The 22,702-nt window shown below is 43.2% G+C and overlaps 1 protein-coding gene across 10 annotated transcripts in view; it reads right to left on the bottom strand.

The window, feature by feature from the left end:
* TENM4 (teneurin transmembrane protein 4) overlaps positions 1-22,702 on the bottom strand; it is a 711,224-nt gene that overhangs the window by 175,109 nt on the left and 513,413 nt on the right. For all 10 annotated transcript variants that reach the window (XM_073215955.1, XM_073215950.1, XM_073215952.1 and 7 more), the window contains 3 exons: positions 14,365-14,535; positions 7,244-7,458; positions 5,377-5,587 (listed from right to left, as the gene is read on the bottom strand). In XM_073215955.1, coding sequence (XP_073072056.1) covers positions 5,377-5,587; positions 7,244-7,458; positions 14,365-14,535 — 597 coding nt within the window. The remainder of the gene's footprint in view (positions 1-5,376; positions 5,588-7,243; positions 7,459-14,364; positions 14,536-22,702) is intronic.

The following is a 22,702-nucleotide window of genomic DNA, read 5'->3' as shown; positions in this document are numbered from 1 at the left end:
TTATGGCAAAATATCTACTGACACTAGATAAACGAGGAAGGTTTTCAGGGACAGCAAATAAGAACACCACTAGTGCCACTGACTCAACGCTTCTGTCCTTTCCGGCTCCCCCGACCCCTTCTTTCCCTCACGAGAATACAAAGCTCAATCCCAGTAACCTCCCCTGGTCACAAAGCCCCATTAGGGCTCTTGTTCCGGGGCCCTGAAAGATAAACCCTCGGGCTCTAATCATTATATTCCCTTGTGCAAAAGCCCATACAGGCACCCAGCACCTGCAGGTTGAACTTGTTTTTAGGGTGGCTCTCAAGGCTCTCCCTGGGAACTCACTTCTCCCCTTCAGGGTATCCTGTGTTCTAGTCAAGCAGAACTGCTGGCTCCTTACAGACAGCTCTTAATTTTCTGCCTGCCGCCCTGTTGCTCATGCTGTTCCTACTACTTGGAATGGATTCATCAACATCCCCTGCCATTTTCTTTGTTTAACTGTGATAGTTGTACCCATCTTTGGAGGCCCCACTGAGCGTCACTGCATCCAGAGAGCCTTCCCAGAGCTGTCCAGCCGGCGCTCCCTTGCCTTCCTCCCTCCCGCATGGCAGTTTGACCAGCGGCTCCAGGAGGGACCTTTCTTTCTTTTTTTCCTTGGATTAGAATAACTTACTGTATAAATGCTTTATCTCCTTACTCTAGACCATGAGCTATTTTTGCCAGAAACAATGTCATATCTTCTGTGTCCAACTTACAAAAGAGCAGGAATGCAATATCATTAGATAAAGGAAGAAAGGAAGGAAGGAGATGGGAAGGGAGGGAGGGACTCAATCTGCTTCTAGTCCCCGGACACAGAATAGGTCAGTTTACAGTGGTTGCCTGGGCATGAACTAAAGGACCCTTCTTTTTAATTAGCATGAATGTCCTTAGAACAGGAAGACTTGGGCACAGTTCTTATAAAAATTACATGTCTATATTTTCTAACAACAATCCTCATTTATTTTCTTTGTTTCTAAATCCATCTTTGGGCACCTGTGTTATTCTCCAATTTGGTCGCATTACTACAATGTCAGGTTGAACTGTCTTTTTATGCTTTGGCATCAACCAAAACTGAAAGATAAGATGCTACCTAGAGACCCCAATCAATGTAATACTGACTTGCCAGGTATTGGGGTTACAAGCAATGCATGCAAAGATATTTTTATTTTTCAAGTTTTGGGCACTGAGAGATATTTCTTTCATGGTCTTTTTAATGACTTCTCAAGAAAAGTTCCTGGGTTGATATAAGATACTTTCTTATATTGGAGGCAAATTAATATGGGAGAAATTTTATTCCATATAATCCAAATGGAAATAAAATACTTAGTAGTATCATAGCGAATAGTAAGACACTGTGACCAAGTTGGGAGAGGATGGGCTTCAGAGACCAATTATGCTCTGTTTTTATTCACTGTGTGACTTTGGGCAAGTCAGTTGGACTCTCTGAGCCTCAATTTCTTCATCTGTGAAGTTGAGATCAAAATACATATTTGTCTAAGGTTCTTGTGAGTATTAAATTGCATACAGAAAAGAACTAGGCATGGTCCCCAACACTCAGCAGGAACTCTCTAAATGTCTGCAGAATGAATGGATAGGTGAAAAACAGAAGTGCGGTGCTCAAAAAGGGGGCTTGGTCTTGGGAAGGATGCAGATAGCTAAAGAAGGGAGATCATAAGCAGATAGATACAAATTCAAGTCCTGGCTTTCCTCTCAGCATCCCTGAACCTCAATTTCCTGATCTGCAATAGGGAGTGATAGTAAAAATAAGAATTATCACCTCATGGAGTTACTGCATGTATTTAAAAATTAAAACCCTTTGTACACTGCAGTGGTGAATTATATTTTAGCTACTGATATACATCCCCCTACTTCATTTAATACTTGGGGTCAGCAAGGCTACCCATCCCCAATGCAGCCAAGACCAGAAACAATATTACCCTCAAACTCTGGATCTTCACACAAGGGGGAAAGACTGTTCTTTCTGAAAACAGCTGCCATATTTTATTCTAAGACTTTCTTGGTTTCAGTGGTGTGTGTGTGTATATGTGTCTGTGTAAATGCACCTCGTTCAGAGGGAGCTCTGTCAAAATCAGGTTTCTGTGTGTGTATATGTTTGTGTATACAATCTGTAAAGTGCTTTTAGATTTTTTTTCAAGGGGGAAGATAAACTCTTTTAATTTCAGATCATTAGCTGGATTGCATGAAATGGAGGGAAAAGCAAAAACACACACAATATAGTCATTTGTTAAATTAGAAATAATTATTTCTCCTGCTGCTTCATTACAGACAGACGTAAATACCGCAGATTCTGACATCTCAGATCTTCTTAAATTCTAGATTTGCGTTTCAACAAATAACGAAGGGAGGGTCATATTCCAACTTGTGTGTTAAGCAAACCTGAGAGTTACCATTGTATATTAGACCATAATGATTTCACTAAAACAAAACCTAAACTTTTAATTAACCTGCCAAGACAAATGACAACCCCAGCTCACAGGTAACGATCACAGACAGCTGAGACTCAATGCCAGGGACTCTTGGGGAAAGAGGAATTAGTAGCAACATCAGAATTGGTCTGTTTTTGTATTAAAGGAAGAAAAGGTATTCATTAAACAACCACTGCAGCTTGAGGAGAGACAGACAGGTCAGAAAGGCAGTAGGAGCGAGAGGACGGGAGGGAATGCTGACCCCTGCCCCGTGGTGAGGCCTCACAGGGCCCAGAGCCTGTGCCAGGAGCTCTATATTTGCTCTAAGCCTCACAGTGGGGATTGCAGGTATTACTGCTTCATTTTCCAGACAAGAAAAAGGGGGCTTAGGGAGGTGACAGACCACCAGAATTCAGATCCACCTCAGGCCTACTGGGTCACAATTTTGGGAAATCAGAATTTTCAGCTAGCTTCCCAAGTGATTCTTTTGTACAACCATGTTGGCAACCATCCATAAGATATCACAATCCTATGCTACTCAAAATGTGGTCCACACATGAGCAACATTGGTATCACCAGGTGCTGGTTAGAAGCGCAGAACCTAAGGACCCACCCAGACCTCCTGCAGCAGAGTCTGTACTTTAATAAGATGCCAGGTGGCTCATAAAACTCTGAGAAGCATGGTATAGCCAATCTGCTCCCGAAGATCCTACAGGGTTAAGAGAAGTGAAGGCAGATGTCATCATTTAGGTGAGAACAAGAGAACCAGAGGAAAAAGCAGGATCATTTCGTTAATCATGACAAACAGGTTGGCAAGCTCTGACAGGCCAGGGGTTGGCACAGGTACCTAACTACTTACATTTTATTTCTCTATGATGCACATCCTAATTAAAAGTGGTTTTCTTTGGGGGTTTGTATTAATATCCTTTCGTATTTATGCTTAGTTATTAAAAACAAAAAGTTCTGATTGCATGAGATCTCAGTTCTGAGCAAGCATGATACTCTGCTCCTTTGTGAACCATGCCTAAGAGAAACCGGCTGTGAGACCACGTGGCAGTAGCTCAGGCTCCACTGATGACTTGGTAATCGTGTCCCTAAACCGAAGCCACCATGTCCAGAAAGAGAAAAGAAACAGGGTCTAGAGCCTGGCAAACCCCGCAGAGTGACAGCCTAATTGATGGCGAGGTCAGAACTGGTTCTTGGATGGCAGGGAATGGGGCTGCACTGACGGCCTCTAGGTCACCAGTAACCACTGAGCTGCAGCCTCCAATTCTGGAACCTCACGAAACCAAGAGCTGAAAAATTTAAGTGATTTGTGCTGGGTCAAAACTGAAGTTAGTGGTAGAGATTCAGAACTGAGCACACTTTCTCCTGCACCTCCAAAGGTGGCGTGGAGGGAGGAAACCACAGCATCGCAAACTCCAAGACTGTGGCAGCTGCAGTCCTGCCAACGAGAGGCTTAGCCCAGCAAAGGCCGTGCTTCTGGGGGCCAGAGGTGCCGGGAGCTGGAAGGCAGAGAGGGGTAGGCTGATGTTGCTGCCCCCTGGGCACTCAGGGGCCAGCAGCTAGGACAGATGCCTCCCGAACAAGGATGGCACAAAGTCAGAGGCCCTATGCCAGAGCGGATGCCACCCGATGGCCCCTACCTCCCTCATTTAGCCAAGAGGGTAGAATATGGAGCCTGCAGTTACAGCAGGCTTATGAACCATGCCCCGTATTTAATGGGAAGGAATTCTCTGCCTCAGCAAAATTACAAATAAGAGGAAAATGGCCCGAAAATGACTACTGCTGTTTAGAAGGGAAAAACCAGGATCTTGCAAGAGTTGTAGGAACCAAGGATCAGATTCAGAGGATTTTGTTTAACTGCATTTTCCATGTCAGAGAGACTCATAGCCAAGGACTTGAGACCGAGTTTTGAGATGAACTCTAAACCACAGTGGGCTTTTCAAACCCCACCCCAAACACTCTGGTTAGTGGAGTTCTGCCTATTTGTAAGTTTTATTTTCCTGTAGAAGATTCTTTCTCCAGGCTATGTAGTAGCGCTTCCAATATAAACTCAGAAAATAACGTTTTCTGACCTGAGCCACTGAGACCATCATGTCCTACAGCACACTGACGATCTAAGGAGGAAACAAATTCTACAGAATGTGTGGGTAAAGACCAAATCCTGAGAAGAAAACGCCAGGCTCCCTGGACACCCACAGGCTTGGGAGGTGGCCAAGGGCCTCACTCCACACCGACAGCTGCAGCCCTCTTCCAGTATGAGGGGTGGCAAAGGCGGCAGGCACCTATTTAAAACATCGGGTGCGCTTTCTGTCAGGGGTCAGGACATCCCATTCCCAACAAAAAGCCAATCTGCCTATTACCCTGTCCACCCAGTCCTTTGCACTGCTATTCTCACTCCCTCCCCAAACCTTTATCTTCCTTTCTTATCTGCCATGGGTTCTTGGCTCCAAATGCAAAACAAACAAACAAACCAAATACATTTAAAAACAAACCCCAGGTAACAAATCAGTGAGTTGAAGTGAGACTTTCAAGACAAACGCAGGCATTGGATAGATGGGACAAGAAAAGAGATGCTGCCTCCACATGGCTGGTCATCCACGCTTCCTGTCTTATCAGTTCTACCCCTCGGCTCTAAGACACTGCACCCACTGTGGCACAGATAACACAGGCAGGCCATGGGCGACAGCTCTGGGCCCCAGGGCCTGCCGGCCCCTCCCACCACTTCCCTCGTCCCCTGCCACCCACTCCCCTCGTCCCCTGCCACCCACTCCCATCCCTTGGCCAGCAAGCTCAGTCAGCGTGGCCCCACGCCAGCCTCTGGGCAAGCTCCTCCCCTGGTCAGCACCACCCCCGGAGACTCCCAACACCCTCTTGCCCAAAGAGACACTAGCCCCCAGCCCCAGAGGGGTGGGGGTTTCCTTACCAATGGCAGTGGTGAGAAAAGAAACCACTTCAGACTCCTTCCCGTCATTGTAAAAAGCCAGGTGCCAGATTCCTGGATCCAGATACTGAATGAAGCCTGTCTCATGGCTGGATGGGGGCATGACTCCCCGAGACTGGCGCTGGGGTCCCTCTAGGCTCCGTGCCTCCTGGGTCAGAAGCCTCCTTCCATCCAGTAGCTCCACAAAGTCAAACTAAAGTGCAAAGAGAGCACAATTAGCAGCGGGCCTGCTGCAGCACAATGGTCCATTCTTTGGGTTCCTCCTGGGCAGGACCCAAGGGAACACGACCTGGAACAGGCTAAAGAGGCTAAAGCCACACAGGTTGATCAACCAACTCCAACTCCTTTCCAACCCCCATTTTTTCATGGTTATAGACTCCTCTGAATCTCCTTTGAGTATAGTGTAATTAGGGTTTTTAATTTTTCTTTTGGTCTCATTTTGCTTTAATTTTGGTGCACGTGTGGCAAGTCTTCATCTGGCAGAATTTGTAGCAGGACAACCATGGTTTTCCGAGGGTGGGAACGTGGTCAGAAACCAGCCCCTTTATGACAGTTTGAACTGCAACTCTGCCAGGGGTCTAGCAGTGGGACTGAGCACTGCACGTGCCTTAAATGTCAAGTGCAAGTGCAAATGAAAAAAAAAGTGTGATCTTTCTTTTGTCAATGATCTGTCTAAATGCTCCAGTTTCAGGGAACAGTTTAAGGGAAACTAAACTGGATTAGCTCAAAACACTATCCATATTTACATGCTGTGTCAAATAAAATTGATGATTTATCTGAGCCTGTTAGCATGAAACTCAAGAGCAGTTATACAGTGTTAACAACTGGTAGGTGGTTAAATCCTACTGGCCTACTATTAAGCAAATCTAGCAATTATCTATGTTCCTTCCTCCCTTCCTCCCAGCCTTTCTTCCTTGCCCCCCCCCCCCTTCCTCCCTTCTTCTCTTCCTTCCCTCCCTCACCTCCTTCCTTCCTTTAAAAAAACCAAGACAGAGATTTATTCTATCTCCTGTAAAAATGGTGGGGTGCATGCAATTCTTTGTGTCATCGCAGTTCTACAAAGAAACCATGGACCCAGACTTTATTTTTCCATGATTCCATTCTTAGCAAATATCTAGCTTTTTCCTAAAAGTGTTAAATCACTACTAGGGCTAGGAAGACTGCACTTGGCCTAGAAATGTCTGATGGATGCCCATGGTTTGTGTTACTCCAATCCCAGTGCCAGAGGACTTCACACAAGTCTGTTCTTTACCCATCATTACGAGTAAGATGTCAATCATTCTGGACGAGATTTTTAAGTATTTCTGGTGCACATACGTTTGAATAAATGTGAAAACCCAGAGGTGGGGAGGAATACAAGAGACCAAGAGTGGAATAGCATTCATTCTGAGCTAGCTCCTGCATTAGCTGCCTTAGAAATGTTATTCTTTACTCTCCACAATAGCCCTGCAAAGTGGGTATTAGGTAACTTGCTCTGAGAGGACACGAAGCAGGCCTGAGGTTATGTAGCCAAGAACAAAAGGATTCAAACTCAGGTCTGCCTGACTCCAAAGGGCGTGCTTTTTTTCTAGGTTATATTTCCTGGACAGTTTAATTTGGGAGACTGGGTAATAGTAGAAAGGATATTGAGAGATCTCCTAGAATCCCCTCCTCCTAAAAATCCCCAGGGATATAACCCTACTCATCTGAAAGGCAGGGTGTGAGAGAGGGCACAGATGTATGGGCTATGAAATAGATGAAATTCCCTTCAAACTCAAGGATCCAGGCTTAAACATTAGACTTTTTGACTTTGGGTTAAAATTTGAGGAAGGAGCCCCTGGAGATCAGGGGCAGGTCGGGATTTGGTTACCTGTGTATGTGAAGGAGGAAGGCCTTTTCTGCCATAAATGCCAATGAGAGCTGCCTTTCCCAGAGACACATTGAATTTGAGATGCACAGGATGGTCTATGAACACCTGAGATCTCCAGAAAGTGCCAGGAGGAATCTTCTGGGAAGCCCGTCTCCCCACGTCAATTTCTCCAGAGTCTATGAAACTGTCCTCTGGAAAGAAACTACTGGGCTTTCCTATCAAGACACAGGGAAGGGGAGACAAAACATCACAGTTAGCCAGCAGCGGAACAAGGGATCAGAGTGCATGAACAAGCAGGGCTCGCCTCGGCCTCGCATTCTTCTCTACAGAAGCTCCATGGCCAGCACCAGCCCCCAGCCTCTCGCCCATTGAGCAGTAAGAACGTCCAGAACTTTTTCCTAGTGATGCTCAAACGGTTCTGCTAAAAATATGCATTCTTCCAAAGCAGCATGGGTCCTCCCCAGGGGCCATCTGTGTGCTGCATGATTCCACAGCTTAAGATATATTTTGATTCTAAAAATAATCATTTGCAGTCACATCAGAATAAGAAAGAGTGTGTGTGTGTAAAAGCATGGATGCTAAAATAGAAAGGATAGTGGGAATGAGGCGTTGTTACTAAGCTTCCAGCTCAGACTGCCTCCCCCAGCAGTGGCATGACCTGAGTGGAGTAAGGTATTTCACAACTTCACTAGTTTATGTGTAATGGGGGGCCAAATTCTGAGGCTAGGATGTACAGAGGAGACTTGTGCTGGGAGCAGGGGTAGGGCTGGGGAAGAAGAGGAAGAGGATACTTCTGAACAGAGGAAACATTTCTGAAAAACACTTCTCTGTTCTGGATGGAGGTCTCTGAATATAATTTTTGTGCCAAAGTGGTGGGTGAAGTAGAGGGAATTTCTCAAGTTCAGGCACAAAGCCTATGACATACTTGGAAATTCAGCCCAGGCCCCAACCCTGCAGGCTGTGGATTAGAGGGGTTAGGAGTAAGGTTTCTTGCTCAATTCTGTCACCAATCAGGAGAGTGACAGCTTTCTGGGGGAACCTCAGGTGCCAGGAAGGAAGGTCACTTATCAAACTTCCTCTATTTAGTGATTAAACACATTCACATGTGAAAAATATAAACCCTAACTTCCTGCCAGACATCTGCCTTCTACGAAGTTGGAAGGGAGCAGCACGAGTCAACAGGGATGTTAGAGGACCACCCTTGGGATGGTGACAAACCAAAATCAAGTCAATAGATAACATCTTATTTGTCATTAGGAAGCACGCTCTGGGTATCCTAGTTTTGTGCTTTTTAGAAATGTGCAGAGACACCTTGGAGAACAAGAGTCCATTTGTAAAGGAAACACGTTTGTGGGAACTTTTTATAAAAGGCATTTGGGAATAGGAAATTAAAATGTCTTTTGTCCCAGCTTTGTAAGATTCCTTGCAAAGCACATCGGACGCTGAAATGGAGCTTGGCAGGGCACTGTTGTAGTCTTAAAATATTTTACTGTTTTAAATAATAAAATTCAATTTAAATGTTAAACTTCTCCATATGTTACCGTTCCTTTATAAACTCCTAGATAGAAACATCAGGTTTTTAGCTGCAAACCATTAAATGTTATTTTAATTAAAAATATGCCAACAAAAAAAGTTAAAACACGAGCTCTCAATAAAAGTACAACGAGTGTTCTGTCATTAGCATGGGGAAGAGCTTGCATTTCATTCCTTTATGGAAAGAATGTGCCCCAGACTTTTACCTTGAAAATGTAGCACCCCAACCACCACACTGTGATTCAAAGTTCAAAGATAGAAGCCAAATTCACAGAACAGTAAGATGCAAGAGAATTACTTTCACATTCTTCCTTATCTGATTTTTGGGATCCCAATACCACAATCCTTTTATATTCCAGGTAGAAAATAGTAACCCTTCAGCTTAGAATTCTGCTAGGGAAGCAGAACTATGAGGGAATGTGAAACAAAAGCAGGATGAGTTCTGAGCTTTTTACTCCTAGAAACTGCAGAGAAATAAATAAGCCCAGAATGCTAATTCCAAGGACTCATTTCCTTCCTGAGTAGGTGGGAGTTAGAGCTGATGGGATTTGAGAATTGTCTGCATTCAGATAATTCCTATGTCTGAGAATAAATAACAAAAATTTCTCCTACATTCTGGCATGCTGTTGGAGAACTCTGCACAGTTCGTTTTCCCCTCCAGTGAGAATGTTTTTAGGAAAGAGCTGTTGTATCAGCTAAGTTCTCTAGCCTTGTGGGTCAGAGGCCAGCCCAGAGACTCTCTCCAGAGGTCTGCAGGCCCCAGAGGCTCTTACCCCAGAGGAGTGGCCAATGGGGATGTTCTTTTCTCGCACTCTAGTATTTCACTGAAGCAGACCAAAATGGGAGGGGAAAAAAACCTGTCTTTGAATACAATGAAATAAAAATAGCAGATTCTGGTCTAGGGCATACCCCTAACCTGGACTGGACTTTCTTGGCTGAGTCTGTGAGGGCCACTCTAGAGCTTCTGTTCAAAAGCGACTTTTGTTCTAGAAATCATCCAGTCCATATCCTTAGATAAGGGGTCTCGGGCCAGCCTACAGGCAACGTTTGAGAGGGGAAGCAGACCCCCATCTGGAAATTAAACCTTTACCATTCCTCCCCTCTTGTTCCCAACGGTCTCCACACTGAGCTATCCGCAGGACTTCTGAACAGAAAGAGCTGGTGCACCCGTGCCTCGAACAGCGAAACCACCCTGATCCTTTCCTGACTTTTAATACCCTCATTGCTTTCCTCTCTCAGATCCTGTAAACTAAAGATTCTTTGTTCTTAATTCTGAGTCCCAAACTGCCAGCACGAGGATAAAAAATACCCCACTACATAGCAAACCCCACCAATGGTGGGGTAATGAGCATTTGGAGAAAAATCCTGTGTATAAAATTATTTTTATCCCTACCTACATTCTGGAAAATGATCACAACAACAATAATGATAATAATATATTGTATATATATTAGTAGTAATAATAGTAATAAAGGTAGAGATAGTAGTATTAGCTGTCATTTCTTGAGCTCAAATGACATGCTGGCTACCTTTATGCATCTTGGTTAATTCTTATACTATTAAAATATATATACTGAGCTTCAGAATGCTTAAGAAGGCATTTAAAGATGAAGCTATTTGGGGTTCCTCTTTATTTATTAGAATATGGTTTCTTAGAGCATTAAACTGATAAATAATTAATTAAGACTCTTCAAAGACATTCTCAATGGTGGCAGGATGCATTGACCATCTTTAAGAACAAGAGTCCAGTTTAATTCACAATCCCATTAGGATAAATATCAAGGATAGACCAGGTAAATCCAAGGCAATTAAAAAACTTCCTGGCATCCTGGGGTACAAAAAGTTGACATTTTTATGAAGCAGGAATTTTTAAGCAAGCCCCAAAGTTAAAGGGTAACAGCATCTCAAGACACTCATAAGCACACTATACAATCAGCAGGTGCCCCCAGGGGCTTAACAGAGAGTACAAAGAGCCTAACTCAGAATTTGGGACCCAGAACAGCATGATTAGGTTTCACCATGCAGATTTTACTGGTAACAGTCCTTTTCTTTTTAAAGATACAGAGATTCAGTCTTCCTATAGCAATGTTGTGCAAATATGCAATCATATCTATAAAAGAAATTTCTCAACATATTGCTGAATTGATTGGATAGCTCAGTTAAATAAGGGAGCTTTGGTAGGACTGAAATTCCAAGCCCTTCCCAGTCTAGTCTTCACTTTCCTGGACTGAGATCTAGCTGTATAGGTTCTAAATTCCCAATCAACTAAGATTTTCCCCCTCCCTCCACCTTCTTAGTTCTTTTCAGTGCAGTAACTTGCACAAAGAATCCTTTAGTTTCCTTAGCAACTGTTTGAAATTTATTTGGTTATCAGAATAAGCTGTTCCATTTTGGGGAGCCCAGCTGAGTCTGCGTGCGGCAATTTGCATGGTTCAAACTGATGGGCGATTTTGATTTCATTGCAGAAAGAAGAAAATGCTATCTCAAGCCCACCAATCCAACCGTCAGAAATGCTTGTTTATGCAATGCTTTTTCCCTCCTCCATTAATGCATAACATAAGTTCCTGTGGCTTTACTTTGAAAAGCTGTTGTATTTGGTTTTCATTCCATGATAACCCTAAAATGGTTACAGCCACTTTGAAAATAGAGTATAAATTGCAGTTTGATGTTATTCTCAAAGATGTGATGAACATTTCAAATACTGGATTCATCATACATTTCATTTCTATAATTAAAAAACATGTATCCTTAGAAAAAAATTCAAAAAAATGCCCCAAGCCTTTGCAAGTTCTTTGAGGGGATAATGTTCATTAGTCTAGACTTCTGAGATTCTAGTGACTGACATGGAATGGCTTGAGATTTGAGTGGACAAAAAGAAAGGAACTATCATTTGTGGAGTGCTCTTCACCACTAGTCTTCGAAAAGATGGGAATTATTATCCTTATTCCATAATGAGAAAACTAAGGCCTAAGGAAAGGAAATGACTGGCATGAGTTAACAAAGCCAGTAAGTGGCAAGACCAGGCATCAAACCCTGAACTGTCTGACCCCAAGGCCCACTTCTCCTCTTTAAGGCATACCACACTGCTTCTCCCATCACTGCGCAACAGGGCTCTAGTCTTAATTCTGGAATCAGTTATCCTCTCTGATACCCTCGGAAGGGACAGGAAACGTGCCCTCACATCAGGGTTAAAGACTTTTCCCCTTGAGATATGTCTAAGGAACTAGATCTTTAACATTACAATTAAAAACATAAACCGAGTAGACATCGGTTTGACCAGGGCAAAAGAAATTAAAAACCACATGGTCTCACACAAACTATAGGAAGCTTTGTCTTCTGTTTTCCCAGACTGACATATTTTTTGTCACAGTAATTGCTTTTGATGCTGACCACTTTCCAGCACTGCATTGCATTGTAGGGGTTTGTAAACAGGATTTTCATTTGCATTAGTAATGACATATAATCCCTTTAAGCAAAACTGCTCCAATTAAAGGAAACCAATAACCTGGTGCAATTTTATTTTGTCTCTTATCTCCACCTCCTGCTCCTTGGGAAAAACAAAACCTGAATAACCCACAAACTAATCTTATTACAGCGGGAGATTTCAGACAGATCCAACTCCTGTTTAAAGAATGTTTGATAGAGATCATGGAGGGAAAAAATACCTTTGGGTAAATGAAACCCTTTACTAATATCCTGAGGGTTAAATATATCTTAGATCTGCATTTGTACACTTTGCTCTAAGGACAGGCTTCATTTATGGTGTTCACCCATGGCAACTGACACTATAAACTAACATGGGAATCACAAGCCAGCAGGCAGGACCATGGACAGGGCCAACTTGAAAAACACCGTGAAGAGCCATCTGGTTAGTCATATGATGATACTATTACTAATTTCATACGTAGAATTTGTGGATTAGAATGGACCTTAGAGATAATCTACCTTAACACCTTCCTTTTAAAGAGGAGGAAAACAAAGCCCATAAAGTGTTTCAAGATGTTTGCTAAGGTCATCACAAGTGACAGCAGCTAGACTTGAACTCAGGGCTCTTGACTCCTAACCCAGAGCTCTTCCCATGACCCCATCCATGCTCCCTCCATGTCCTATTAAGGAACAAAGAAAGTGTAAATTAGTCAATGTTTTAAGTCTTAAAATCTTTGTAGAGGAGATTGGCTTTGCCCCTCAAAATAGTGCACAGTGATTCTGACTTGGCTCTGTGAAAATGCCCCTAGTTTTCTCTTCCCTTAAAAATGACCATAGGTGAAGAGTTGATTTTGACCCTCAGGATCCTTCACAGGTCCCGAGTGAGGTCAAGTATATGTTACCCTGTTAACCACATTGATTCCTGAAGGCAAATCCTTGAAAGGACAGGGAAGCTCAGGAGTCATGATTCCAAAGTTAACTGAGATAAGGGGAAAGAAGGTGTAAGCAGTGAAGATTTGCTGACTGAGGTAACACCACAGAGATAAAGCAGGTCACAACACATACAGCACAAGGGATAGCCACATTGCCTAGAGTGACAACAGACTGGTCCACTAGCTCAGACATCTTTCCTGGTTTTATTTTTGTGAGTCTGTATTACTCTTGGATGGCAGTGAAAGAATGTGTGTCGATGGCATGTTGAAAACACACTTAAATTCAGAACATGGGTCTATGGATGTCCCATTCAAGAATGCCAAACTCCAAATGTCACCCGCGCTTACATCACTAATAGAGACAAATCTGTGTCTCACTGTATGGTGGGGCTTCTCATTCACATTTCCTTCAGGGTCTTGTAACCACAGGGTGAGTCAGGTAGGACAACTTCTTGAAGCAGCAAGAGCCCTGGAGTCACACAGACCTGGGCTCCAATCCCAAACTCCATTATTTATTGGCTGGGTGATTCCAGCAAAGTCACTTAATTAATGTGATCCTTAGTCTCTGCATCCAAAATGGGTACAGATAATTATACTTACAAAATAGGTACAGATAATTATACGTACATCACAGGGTCTCTGTGAAGATTAAATGTGAAATGCTCCTGACAAAAGGCTTTGAAACAGGCATTCTATACAAACACTAATGACTATTGTTATTTTAGATGGTGAAACTAGGGCTCAGGAAAACTAAGTGACTTGCTCAAGGTCACATGGTTGGCAAACACTAGAACATCTGAATTGGTGTTTCCATTAATCCACGGGGTGCAAGGACATTTCAGTTACAACACACCACCTACCCACCTGATGACACCCCACTCCCAGAGATGCCCATTCACCCACGAGGTTTCCCCAGAAGGGCTCATCTTGGTCCCACACAATCAAAGGCAGCCACCCCAGCAGTATGAAAGCCCATAATGCTTCCCTTGAGGCATGAGATGGGATAGGGTGAGCACCGTGAGCCCTGCCCAAGCCCCACTCTGAGCTCACAGTGACAAGGAACTGCAATGAAGACACAGGTGCACTGGCAGCCGGCATGGAGTGCAGAGGGAGGGAGGAAGGGCCAGAGCATGGAGCTGTGAGTCAGGCACATGATGCACATAATGGAGGTCTCCTTGGTGCAAAGGCAGACACAGAGGACTCACGACACGGACAACACAGCAACCCTACCTTCCGTGGTTCCTTTGCCTTTCCTGTCAGGGATCTCTAACCCAGTGCCCCCTGAGGGATACAGGGAGACGTCCGTTGGCACAGGCCAACTGCTGGCTGTGTCCTCCGTGATCTCATACATCTGCCCCTCCAGCGGCTGCAGGTGCCAGTTTAGGCCAAACAGGTGCATGGCTGTGGTGAGCAATGAGAAAAGTCATCTTTTTCTGTTGGAGGTGGAAATGGAACTTCCAAGCCATTGGGGAGGGCGGGTGGGGTGGGGACACAGGAATTTGAGTACAGTGCAACAAATAGCTCCTGAAGAGAGCTTGCAGGGCCAAGCCCTACATCAGGGACTGGGGGCACAGAGATGATCGAGGTACAGACCCTGCCTACAGTCTGGAACAGCTGGGAGAAGGGAAGGGATGGGAGAGTTTCAGAAGGTCTTGGCCTTTTGCTTCAGAAGAGAAATAATAATCTGGGGGGGAAATTGCAGTTTGTATCACAAAGGGTTAATTTCCTTAATATAAAAGTAACTCCTGCCAATAACAAGCAAAGCCCAACATCTCAGTAGGAAAACAGGCATAGAATAAGAGCAGATAGTTTTCAAAATAAGAAATACAATTGGCTTTCAATCATGTGATAAGACTCGACATCACTCATAGCAGGGGAAAGGTAAGGTAAAGTATGAAATATTATTTTTCACATATGGTTTGGCAAAACCAAAAAAGGCTGAAAATAAACTGTACTGACAGAGAATAGGAAGTAAGTATTCACATACTTTGCTGGTGTGACCATAAGCTGATATAAACCTATGGGGGGCAATTTGAGAAAAGCTATCAAATTTTAAATACATATACCCTGTACGCTGGGACTTAAGAGGTTCCAATTCTAGAAATTTCTCCTCTAAATATACTCATACACATACTAAATGATGCACATGCATGGTTTTTCACTGCAGCATTATTTAGAATAACAAAATATTGGAAACCAGTCCACCATTAATGGGCTACATGTTATATTCACACAATACCAGATGTGACCATAAAAATGAGGAAGCTCTTTGTATGTATTTTTCTGGGAAAGAAAATCATTACATGCAGAACAGTGGCTTGATATACTATCTTTGGGTGAAAGGAAATCCCATATATGTATAGAATATTTCCGGAAGGATATGAAAAAGATTGGTGACAGAGGTGTGTCCTATGAAGTTTCCTTCCTCTTCCCTATGAAGAGGCTAAAGGTCGGAGATAGGAGAGACTGATATTTGCTTTTCATTGAACATCCGTTTTACATTTTGATTTTGTACCATGTGCTTGTACTTCTGTTTTCCAAAGGGTTTGCGATATAGTACAAAATGTTTGCTTACATGCTACCTGAGAATTCAAGACTTGAGCCTTGTCAGTGGCCCATTCTGATCTTCTGTTTGGATGCCTACCCTGATTTGCCACATATAAGTTAAGCACTGCAGTCTGTGGTCTCCCACAGCATCCTGTATATAGCCTCACTCCTTCATCCAATTGATGAACATTTCCTAAAAGCCTGCTCTATGCCAGATCCTATGGCTGGCTCGGAAAAGCCAGAACTGAACCAGACAGTCGTGCTTCAATGAGCTCGCAGACAAGTAGGGGAGACAGACAAGTAACAAAGTCTATCAGAAGGACTAGAAGGCCCAGAGGAGGCGTGATGACTCACTAGGAGGCACAAAGAAACACAGGGAAGGGGCTACAGAAGTGTAATTATGTTTTCTGAGGACAACTGGGTGCCAGGCAGTGAAATGGGCAATTTATATAGGTTACATCTAATCCTCATGGGAATCCTGCCAGACCTAATTTACAGGTATACATATTAAAACCCAGAAGCCTAAATGAAATAATAATAAAACTATGATTTATTGAGTGGTTACCACGTACCAGGCACTGTACTAAGCAGTAAATACAATATTTCCTTTAATTCTCAGAGGAGTCCTAAAAGGTGAGTATTAATAACTCCATTTTACACAAGGACATCAATTAACATACGGAAGGTTAACTGGACAACAAGAGGCAGAGTCTAGACTCGAATCCCAAACTGGTCAAACCCTGAAATCATAGACTATCAGACTTTCTGGCTTGAGGGCCCAGGCTCCACCCACTGCAGCATGTGGCTGTCTCTCATTGGCTTTGTCTAGCAAGGTGGTGGGCATCCCAGAGACATCCCCTTCACACATCAGATAACCTCCAAGGCTTTACGTGCCTTTTAAGGCAGCAACATAGGATCCTGTGAGGTAGACAGTAAGCTGTGTTACTTGGCTCCAGTTTGTGGAGGGGTCCCTGATGGTGGTCTTGAGGGACTCTGTGACTGCCTTCAAGACACAAACAACTGTGTAGAGGAGGCCAGAGTACAGTACATCTTTCTGATTTCTAGTCCAAACACGAGCCATCAGGGAATGCACAGAAGTTTGATTTAACTAGAGAACGTAGTCTGGTAACAGAAATGGAATCCCGCTCTTGCTTTCTTCTTGATTCCGTGGTGCTGGTGAAAGTGTGCTGGACCAAAGGTAGGAAAACTAGTTCTGAATCCTAACTGCCACCACCTCCTAGCTACAGCGTTCTCATCTGAGAAGTGGGGATTAAAGTATTTCAAAGGATAATTAAATTATATGAGATAATAGAGAGAAATGCTTTGCAAACTGCACATATGTGTGATTACTACATTTTACAACCATATATTCATACCATTAATAGTCATGGTAAGATAGCAGCTAACATTTATTGAGCACTTTTAGGTACCAGGCACTAAATGAGGGGCTTTACACTGTTCTGCACTGTTTCTGTGTAGTTGTCAATAATAATAAAAGCTAACTTGCCTGAAAGTGAATACTCTGCTTTTTCCAATACTGAATGAGCTCACGTTTCTGCTTACCTTTTTACTCTTTTAATCTATATATTGGCAACTCCAAAGGTAATGGAGAGATTGCTTGAACTACGGACAACTCAGGTATATGCAGTGAAATGAATGCTTCTTTCCCCATTAGAATCAATTATCTCATCTAAGTGTACAAAAGTGCTGTCTTGTTAAAAGGTCATGAGAATTAACTAATCCCAGAATGAATAGAACTCTCACAGCTCTGGGAAGAGAAACATTTTTATTGTCACAGCTTGCTCTTATTTTTAACAAGATGCAAAAGCAAGTCCTTGCCTTAAAAAATGCCAGGGGGAAGAAAGCCAGGGGAAGAAGTGTAATAAAAGGTGAAAACGCTTACTTCCTGGGGAAGTTCATTAGGGCAGGAAGGTCCACAGCGAGGCGGGGGAGGGCTGTCTTCCGAAAGCTTAGTGTCCCTTGTGGGCACCTTCCCCTTGGCTTGTCCCACCCCCAAACATAAGCTGAGACCACTGTGTCCTCCTGAATACCACTGGGGAAGCAAAGGTCTGGATTCAGCTCGGACTCTCTCAGCTCAAACTTAGACTCTTTCAGAAAACTCAGTCACTTAGAAATAATTTTGGAGGCTGGTGGTCGGCAAGTGAGCACAGGGTCGTCAAGATTGGGCTGGAAGAAATTTAGAGAGAAGAGTGGGATGTGTGGAGTCAGAGATGTGAAGTCCAACCAGTAATGTCATCTTATGGCCAAAAGAAAACAGACCCTTAACCTCTGATTCAGGGTCTTAAATATAAGTCAATGCCAGGAGCCCCTCAATTCTTTTACTGTATTGTTTGGTGGGTGGTTAATTTTATAGTTCTGGGTTATGGGGAGAGAGGAAGAGAAATAGTTTGCTCTGTTCTCTTCTCCCCAAAGGACACAACACATGCTCAGACTGTCCAAAGAATACATATGCCCAAGCAACCACACTTCTTTTTCCTTGATAATAATCAAAGTAATAATAGCAACTGCAAACTTGCTACCATTTGAGTCCATACTACATGCTGAATGCTACATTTATATTATTTGACTCAATTCTCACATAAGATAGGTTTAAAAATCATTATTGGAGAATGCACACAATGGAATTGGAATAAAATTAAGCTAGATATACTCTGATTTATTCAGAGAGGTAAGGTAAGTTATCCAACACCACCAGTTGCCTTTTCCTGCCCAGCGAGACGAAAGAGGTGGCTGAGAAAGTGCAGAGCTCCATCCTGACATTTTTAAGAAAAATGCTCAGTGGATTGCTCAGATATTGAAGGCTCCCCGAGCGCCCAGCCAGCAGGAGGCAATTAATGAAGTCATTATGCAGGAGTCACCAATGTAAGTACAGGAGCTAGTATAAGTTAGAGGCAAGTTGAAACTCAGGACTCTATACTCCCTTGCTAAGCTGCCTTTTTTACATATTTAACTTTAAATAGATGAGAAAATCTGGGCAATAGAAAGCCACCAGCAAAAGGACGCTGAAGTTCATGTTTGCGGGGAACCAATGGTGATAATAAACATTTCTTGGCCCATAGCAACCCTCATTTTAAAGCTGTGGACAGCAGTAAATGAATGCTATGCAAATGATTTGGGAGTAAGTCATGGATCTACAAAAGCTTAGAAATATGTAAGTCCTCTCCAGCCTGCTTTAAGGTAGAAGAGACCACTGAAACAATATAAATTACCACCATTATATTCCCCATTCTCTGAGGAATTAATGGTAACCACCCCCACCAGTGTACATCCCAGGATTATCTACATCACACCCTGCAGTTTGTATTTATAACTATGCAAAAAGCTCCTCAAGTACACTGAAAGTGACCTAAATAAGAAAACTTGATACTGGTTTTCCCTTTAATGTACTTCAGTGAAAAGATGCTAAAGAGTTCAGAAAAAGGCTGTGGAGAGGCAGGGGTTCACAGGATCACCCACACTGAAATGTTAATGATTTCTAAAAGCCAAGAGGTAGGGCGGAGGAAGTCTCTTATTCCCTCAGCTCTGGTCAATCTGATCCCAGGGCTGACATTTTCCAGTTGCCTTTTCTGCCCAGCAAGACATATGAGATGGCTGCAAAAGTACAAGCTCCATCACGACATTTTTAAGAAAAATGCTCAATAGACGTTCAGACATTGAAGGCTTCCCCGAACCCAGCCAGCAGGAGGCAATTAACAAAGTCATTATGCAGGAGTCGCCAATACAAGTACAGGAGAGTTTCTCCTGTCACAGCAAACGCTTCCCTGCCAATAATCAAATGCATGGATCTACTTCCATCTGCAAATTAGCAGCAGGTAGTGACTAGAGATGCTTATAACCACAAGTACCTGTTGATTCAAGAGGCATTATTGGTTCCAAAAGGTAGTGGGAACCAACCCAGTTACCCAGCCACACTTGTGTTTTCTGTTAGTGCTCAGTTGTGTTTTAGTAGCATCATTTCCGTAAAACATGTCACTGGAGTTCTTTGACTTATGGTATTCTAATGGGGAAAACAAAAAACAAAGACAAAAAAGGGCAGCAATAAAACAACAGTTTCATTCCCCAGGTTCTAGTTCTGGTTTTGCTGCAAACCCACTTCACAAGTTCCAAACCAGCAAGGTACATGCATGGAGATTTCCACTGCAGTGTAACAGAAAAAAAAACAAAACAAAATGAAGGCAACCTAGGTGTTTAAAAATAGGACAACTTAGCTAAATTATGATACAGGTACTGGATGGAACACAATGTAAATAGAAAAACTGATACCCAGCAATGAGCACAAATGCCCAAGCTATAACGTTACGGGAAAAAAGGTAGGACACAACATTGCAAGTTTTTGCTAACTGCTTCTTTGTAAAACCCGATATGCAAGTGAAAAAACATCTGGGAAGCCATGTAAAAATGACATCAGACTTTGAATTATAGTGGTAGGATTATGGATAAATTTTCTTCATTGGCTTCGAAACTCACGTTATTGCTGTTTCACATTAAAAAGGGAGTTCTACAACTTAGTCTCAGGAGCAATAGGTAGGAAAAAAGGATGAAAGAGCAGAGGCAGGGGAACCTAGCTTTGAGCATGCACCATGTGTTAGACACTTGGGGCAAGGGAATTACATATTTCACTCAATCCTTACATAAACCTTGAGAAAATCATTATTATTCTCATTTCACAGATGCAAAAACTGGAGGCTCAGAGAAGCTACATGACTTGCCCAAAGACTTGTTCCAGATGGGAAGTGAAAAAGTCACATTTGAACCCAGATCTGACTGGTCCCAAAGTCCAGGTGCTAATCCCGATACATCTCACTGCTGGTAAGTTATAACACCTGAAATTAAGTTAAAATTAAAAAAATTTAAGGCAAGGGTTCTGTTGACAGCATAGCCAGGTTTGCTCTTTCTAGACAGTTTTGTTGTGACACTTTCTCCTCAAGGACAAAGCATGGGGCCCGCATCCTCCTACATCCTGACCGTCTTAGGCATGGCTGACCCCTAAAATCAAAACCACGTAAATGCGAGTAAGTGACTTGTCCGTTGGCAGGCAGCCCTCAAGGTTGGGTCTCCCCAGAGCACGCCGAGCTAGGTCATTTGCTAGTTTCATGACTTTGGGCAATTCATCCTCTCTGAATTTCATTTCCTCATCTGCAAAATGAAGACAGTAATATTGACCTCAAAGGATTAAATGAAATAATATATGTAATTTGCTTCGAACTGTTGCTAGCACACAGTAGGAGCTCAGAAATGGCAGCTGTCATTCTCCTTGCCATTTTGCTATGCTGATTTTCCTAATTCCTGTACCCAATGATTTTTCAGCCTCTCTTCTCTCTCTATATTCCCCTTAATTCCTCTTCCATGCCAACTGCCAGTTTTTTTATGCTGAGGACCCTCTCTTATCCTGCTCCCATTAGCTGACAGACTTTGGGCACAAGAACAAGAGATATTTGCCCAACAGATAAAACAGCTTTAAAAAGTGGAATCCCTATAAAGCAGCCTGACAGGATGCAACTGGTGACTGTGTGAGGCTAATTTTAAATCAAGTAAATATACTGCTTTTTTTCCTGTGTCTGGATAAACCTGACTGTGATAACAAGAGTTACTGTCCCTCACCTCCAAATTAAATGTTTTCTGCATCATGCATACTGTGGGAAGGGAGGGAGGCCTTTCACCAAGGATTCGCTGGCAGCTGGTCAGAATTTCTGTACATCAAGGTGGGGTTGGGCACAGGGGAGAGACTCAAGAGTGGTCAGCCAGGAAGTGGGAAAGAGGCATGCCCAACATCAACATGGAGGAGAAAAATTAATTTAACTGGAGGGCATGGGAAACTGGTGACACAGCAAGTTCTAGGGGAACCAGGGCTGGAATCTAATTGTACAGAAAAAACCTGCCATTATCACAGTAATAGAATAAGAAAGCTATCTTTTCTGGGCACCTTTCACCTGACAGGCTCTCCTAAGACCTTTTCTTCACATAACTAATTTAGGGATGGCCACCTCCACCTACCATTGGACTGACCTCAGCCCAGTTGTCTGACCTCTTCCTGCCCTACTCCCAGTATTGCGCTGGTTCCAGAGACACAAAAACGGGAGGTACAGAGGTGCAGTGGTTATGAGCACAGGCTTTGAGCCGGCCAGCCAGCCAGCCAGCCCTGCACAACTTCCTAGTTCTTGTGTTCGTGAGTTATGTGACTTGGTTCATGTTATTTAACTCTTTTGAGCTTCAGTTTCCTCATCTATATAATGGTGACAGTAACACCTAGCTCTAAAAATCATGCAGATTGCCACCATGGTGAAGAAGGGGAGGAAAGGAATCCTAATAAACATATTGGGATTATTATTAATCCCACTTATTAAATGGCTCCCACTTATTAAAACTGTACCATGTACATGACATGTGCACATACCTGACATAATGCTGGAGCACTCACGTTCATATGGCACTTACCCTCACACAACCTTTTAAGGAAGATATTATTAGTAACCCCATTTTAAAGATCGGTCACCTCAGAACATAGTGACAAAGTAGATATTGTTAAACTGGTTTTATACCACTGGAACATTAAAACATGAGAATTGCCTATAATTGTACCATTCATTACGGTAGCTCCAAAATCCAAAACCAGGTCCGGTTCGCCCCAAATCCTGAGTTCTTCCTAGACAGTTGTTAAGGAGCACAGGACAGGCTTGTATTTGGTTCTGATCAGAATACACATGCAGTTTCTTATCAGAACTGCCAACAGAACAAACACTCAAGGAAGTGACTCCACACAGAGGAAGAGCTTAAACCCTATAAAAGGCCCACCGTCTGCCCTTTGTATTCAAGACCCCACTAGCACCTTCAGGGATCAAAGACACCCCAGGGGCTTACCAGCCTGTCCAAACTGCTCTGCTGGGATGAGCAGCCAGCACAGCCCTGGCAGAACTATGCCAGGCTTGGGAAGATGTCCGTCACTCCTGAGAGGACGGGAAATCGGCTGGTGTGAAGCTCTGCAGTTTCCTTTCTTTGCAGC

Source organism: Manis javanica, chromosome 11 (genome assembly GCF_040802235.1).
Source record: "Manis javanica isolate MJ-LG chromosome 11, MJ_LKY, whole genome shotgun sequence".
Taxonomy (NCBI): Eukaryota; Metazoa; Chordata; class Mammalia; order Pholidota; family Manidae; genus Manis; species Manis javanica.
The sequence above is the reverse complement of the archived record's forward strand: the minus strand, read 5'-3'. Positions and strand labels throughout refer to the sequence as shown.